Source organism: Mastomys coucha, unplaced genomic scaffold (assembly GCF_008632895.1).
Source record: "Mastomys coucha isolate ucsf_1 unplaced genomic scaffold, UCSF_Mcou_1 pScaffold3, whole genome shotgun sequence".
Taxonomy (NCBI): Eukaryota; Metazoa; Chordata; class Mammalia; order Rodentia; family Muridae; genus Mastomys; species Mastomys coucha.
In genome coordinates, this window is record NW_022196909.1 from 47,313,930 (window position 1) to 47,318,899 (window position 4,970).

A 4,970-nucleotide genomic window follows, 5' to 3' on the forward strand; every position below is an offset into this window, starting at 1 on the left:
CCCCCAGCTGGTGGCCAACAGGACCCTGGCTCCCCTTGGTGGAGGGGAGGGGGCAGGGCCTTCACTCTTGGCCTACCTGTCAACAGCCCCTCCCAGTAGGAAACCTCTCAACTGTGGCTGGTTGACCCGCTGCGCCCCAACCCTCCCCCTTCTGCAGCTGTTGGGCCAAAAGACACAAAGAAGGAGCCCCGGCACGACTTGGTCCCCACTCCTCCCGGCCAGAGGACACAGACCTGATGAGTCAGCATTTGCAAAGTGGCTCCCCTCCCGTTTTCTTTCTCATCTCCCCCCCCCACAAACCCCAGCTAACTGGCAGGAGGGGGAGATAGAACAGGTAGTGTAGAACGGAAGTCATAAGGAGAGCCAAGCCAAAAAGGCTCCCACAGGGCAAATTCTTCTTTCTCATTGATTACAGCTCATCCATCTCTGCAGCACACCTATGAGCCAGGTTCAGTGGCTGACGCCCAGACACCACAGCATGGAGTGCCGAGCCAGGCCCTGGTGTGGGCGCTCCTAACGCTCCCTAGGACAGATCATTCCAGCCCTGCTGGGAAGACCTGAGGGAGGCAGGGTGAAACTGCCCAGGGCTCAGGCACACAGAGTCAGGCTCAGCTTTCCCTCCAGGGCTGGGACCCTTCTCCCCAGTACAGGGACAAGGGTGAGAGCAGGGACAAGGGACACCAGGCCAAAGTGGCAGCCAGGCAAAGTGGCAGCTGGACTTCTGTGCCCTTTGAACTGAGGTGGGAGAAGCTGACAGGAGACACCCCTTAGAAGGGCATTAAAGAGATGTGGCCACCTAGGAACTCTCTCATCTCCCCGGACCTCGTCGCTTTGGCAGAGGTCTCCGTGTCGCCCCGCCGTTCTCTCTGAGGTCTCACCTTTGCAGGTCTTTCTGTCTGGCTGCAGCATGAAACCCACAGGGCAGCTGCAGTGGACGCCAGTCGCTGCATCATGGCACTTACTATCGCAGCCTCCGTTGTTGACAGCACAGGTCTCTGTGGAGGGAGGCATGAGTGGTAATAGAGTTACTAGCCTAGAAGAATGCCAGACTCAGGTTGGGGGGGCTGGGGGCTGAAGGAAGGCCTCAGCCACCTCACGGGGTCAGCAGGAACATGAAGCGGAAGCTGCAGCCTCCCCTTCCTCCCGAGCCCACCCCTCACTAGTGCAGGAAGCGCTTGCTTGCTCGCTCGCTCGCTCGCTCGGCCTCCCTGCCCCCTACTTGATTGAAACAAGGTGGGCAGCGGTGAGGCAGGTACAAGCCAGAGCTGTCAGGCAGGAATGTGCTGGGGGGTGGGGGCGGGGGAGCAGGAGATGAAAGCTAAAGAGGGCTCGTCCTGGGCACCGAGCATCCGAGGGAGCATTAGCATCCTAAGGCCTGCCAGGGAGCAGAGGGGGCAGACCAGTTTCTTCCTGTCTTGGGGATGGGGGGTGGGGGGTGTGTTCAAGATGGACAGCCTCCTAAAAGGCCTGGTAGGAAGAGTGTCTCAAGACCCCGAGGGCTGCCCATCAATTCACCCCCCTCTGACACTGCAGCCCTGGGTCGGCATCCTCCTCTAACTCCTCCCCTAATCCTCGTGTCTACCTGGAAACACGCTGGCTCTCTGGTTCTTTGATTTTGCTGGTGAGCTATGTTGTGAATGGGGCGGGGGTGGGGGTGGGGGGAAGAGTCCAGAGAAAGAGAGAGAGAAGATGGAAGGCTTAGAAGAGAAAGCTCAGAGCCTTGTTCAGTTAGGTCTCTCCTGCCCCATCAGTCTGCAGAGAGGCCAAAGCAGCAGGAGAACAGAGTGAGTTCAGGGGAAAGCTGTCAGCCCCGGGACAGCAGGAGCCTGGCCCAGGGACCGGAGCGTTGCTGCGGTTTGTCCCAGGCACCAAGCCTTCTCCCATTGGCATCCTAAGGCCTCCATGGGACAAGAGAGAAGAGGTGTCCTAAGAATGAGCGTCTCAGGTCCACCCTTGTCCCCAAAGCGGGCAGGCCTCCAGAAGAAGCCCACCTCTGCCTGGGAGTCCTTGGCCTGCCCAGGTCTCACCGTAGTCTCCCTGAGGTCCCCCAGACCACGAGGAGCTCAAGTCCAGGCCCCCCCCAAAAGTACTCTAAGTATGGAACGAGGGTTCCCAAGGCCTGAGGTAGCATAGTGGGGGACAACATACTGTCTATATGTACATCTCAGAAGTATCCAGGATGGGTGCAAACAGAACTGGCATGGCATTCACCCCAGGCTGGACCAAGAAGCTGGGCAGAGGTGCCCAGCTCTGCAGGACAGCGGCTGAGCGCAGGGAAGGGGCAGGAGGGCACAGCTCGCCCTGTCCTTTGTGCCAGGTGAGGACCACATGCTAATGCTGTTTTCATTATCACACCCGAGAGAAGAAAGATCGTCACTCCCCCCCTCCGGCAGAAGAGTGGGCAGAGGGTCAGAGAAGATGACTGGCAAGTCACTTGAGACTGGCTGGTAAGGACAAGGCAGAGCCAGGATCCAGGCTCAGGTCTGCTAAACCCAGAGTCAGGCAGAAATCCCCAGCTGAGGCTGGGTGACTTAACAGAAGGAACCCAAGAGGGGTGACCCACAGAGAGCATGGCATCCAGCTCTGACACACCATATCTCAACAGTACAGTGGCAACAGTGGGCAAGATGGCACCGGCTGCAGGGACCGAGGGGTGCGGATGGCTTGGGCCGACCAGGGCCATGAGAGGCGGAGGAGACACAAGAGGAAGGAGAGCCTGGGCCCAGGAAGATGACCACCAGGAAACACCCTAGGCCCACCTGATGGGTCCAGAGCCCACACGCACGCACTGCACGCACTGCCAGGGGGGCCCTGCTGGGCATGCGGTTAGTGGAAGCCCCAGCGGGTTAGCCCTTCCCTAGCAAGCCGGAGAGTGCAAGCGGAGAGCAGACATATTTACCATTAGAAACGGCCTGAGTGGGCCCGAGCTGCTCTGGCCGCCTTTCCCCTGTTTGACATTGTAAAAAAGCCGTTTAGATTCAGGGCAAGGCCCACCCTGCACCCTCCACCCTGACAGTTCAAACCACTAGCCCCATGTGGTGCTCCCAGGGGTCCCAAGTTAGCCTCATTCCTCGGCCTTGTTCTGCCTGGTACCCTCAAAGAAATCAAGCCCCCATCAAGGGACCGTAAAACAGAGACGCTGGGTCTCCGAGAGAGCAGCTGCGGGTCCAACCCTACACAGGCAAAGCTGGCACAGATGTCGTTTCACATCTCGCCACCTCTCGAATCCTTCCTTTTAACTACACTCCCCTCTCAGGCTGCCTGTCCCCACAACCCCAGTGACATGTCCTCCTGCCGAGAAAAAGGAGGTCCAAGGTAAGAAGGCCCACTTCCCTTAGGGCAAAGGCAGGAGGATGGGGAGGAAGCGGCCTCACTTTGCTCTGCCCAGAGGACTCAGTGGGTCTTGGGTTAGAGAGGTCAAGCTTGATACGTTGAGGCATTTTCAAAAGAGCAGCCATGTTTGATGAGAACATTGGAGCGGAGACCCAAGGGAACCATGCCTCGTCCCCCACGGGGGCCTGTGTCCTGCCTCATACATCTTCTCCCTAGGGACCACATGCAATTTCTCCTAGAAGAATCTGGGGCTCTGTGGGTATATCCAAGGGGTTGGGGGTGGGGGGTTTGCAAAGCAGAAGGACTAGCCCTGTCAGGAGAATGAGAAAGGAGCTGGAACGGCAGTCAGAGAAGGCAGCATGAAGACCTGAGCCTGTCTTAGGGTCTCGGAGGAGTTAGAGAGCAGAGCACGAGAGCTTGGCCTTCAGCAGCCCCTTGAAGCCACGTGTCTCCTTGTGAGCCCCTCTGATCCCCCGTGGCCTGTGGCCGCAGTGAGGATGACAGAGGCAAGGAACAACCCAGTTCTTACCCTGAATTTGCCTTGGACACGTGGGGCTTTGCAGAGCCGCTGTGCCCGCCCTTCCTCCCTCAGCCTGTGTGGCTTACCAGACTCACGCCTCCATAAACACTAGTGTCCACAGCTACCTCTGACTGGCTTGCGACCATGCCTCGCGCCCAGCCAGAGCCCTTCCTTCCATTCCCCACTGCTCTGAAGAGACATCTTGTCAACCCTCTCACCGCTGGAGAAATAGCCATGGAAGGAACTCAACGTTGACTTTAAGGACCTAGCTCATTCAGGGAACCTGGAGACTCTCAGGTCAGGCCTAGGAACTCCCGGAAGGGTCTCAGGCTGGGAGGGAGGAAGGGCTGCAGCGAGTGAGGGGTGCGGGGCAGCCACAGGCACAATGGAAAGCCAGTACCACTGGATGCTGGGTGGGAGGTGGGCCTGGGGCATCAGGTGAGGGGTAGGAATGGGGTTGGCCGGGGGTAGAGAGGAAGGGGGGCCCGGAGCCACCCTATTTATTCGGCCCAAGGCTAACTGCTCTGGAAACAAGTACTGTGTCCTAGCACCAGTCCCACAGTGGGGACACTGGCTGTGGTCATTCCCCTACCACGACGGTCAGCCAGAGCCTGGGTCAACTGCTCAGCTGCCCGCCCCAGATTTCCTCAAGTTATCCCTCAGCCTTTGTTGACCAGCACCTAGGCTAATGGGTCCTAATCTGGCAAGGACGCTTCAGTGTGGGAGGAAGAGGGTGAGCCTGAGGGCAGATAGTCGAGTGTGCCCCTTAGTCTCTCAGAGTGGTCCTTCCACCTGTCCTCTCATTGGTCTTCATACCCACATCAGCAACTCCATCCAGCACCTAGATATCACCCCCCCCCGCCCCGGGGTGTGTCCTCCCCTGCAGCCCCCACCCCCACCCCAACCCTGTCACAAGTGGTTTGAGTTGCTCCCTGACCTCACCCACCAATGCATGTCTTTCCGTCGGTGTGGAGCACAAACTTGACGTGGCAGCCGCACCGAGGACCCCGCTCCGTGTCATCACACGTGTGCTGGCAGCCGCCATTACCATAGTTGCAGGTCACTGAACAGAGGGAGGAGACATGTCAGCCTGCTTGTCCCCCTTTCCTCGCTGTGG

General features: G+C 58.8%; 1 protein-coding gene across 3 annotated transcripts in view; it reads right to left on the reverse strand.

Moving 5' to 3' along the window:
* The window catches only part of Scube3 (signal peptide, CUB domain and EGF like domain containing 3), a 34,006-nt gene that overhangs the window by 13,311 nt on the left and 15,725 nt on the right, over positions 1–4,970 (reverse strand). For 2 of the 3 annotated variants that reach the window (XM_031346853.1, XM_031346850.1), the window contains exons 6-8: positions 4,800–4,916; positions 2,900–2,947; positions 879–995 (exon numbers count right to left, since the gene is read on the reverse strand). In XM_031346853.1, the coding sequence (XP_031202713.1) occupies positions 879–995; positions 2,900–2,947; positions 4,800–4,916 (282 nt within the window). The remainder of the gene's footprint in view (positions 1–878; positions 996–2,899; positions 2,948–4,799; positions 4,917–4,970) is intronic. The other variant, XM_031346852.1, reaches the window with a different exon arrangement.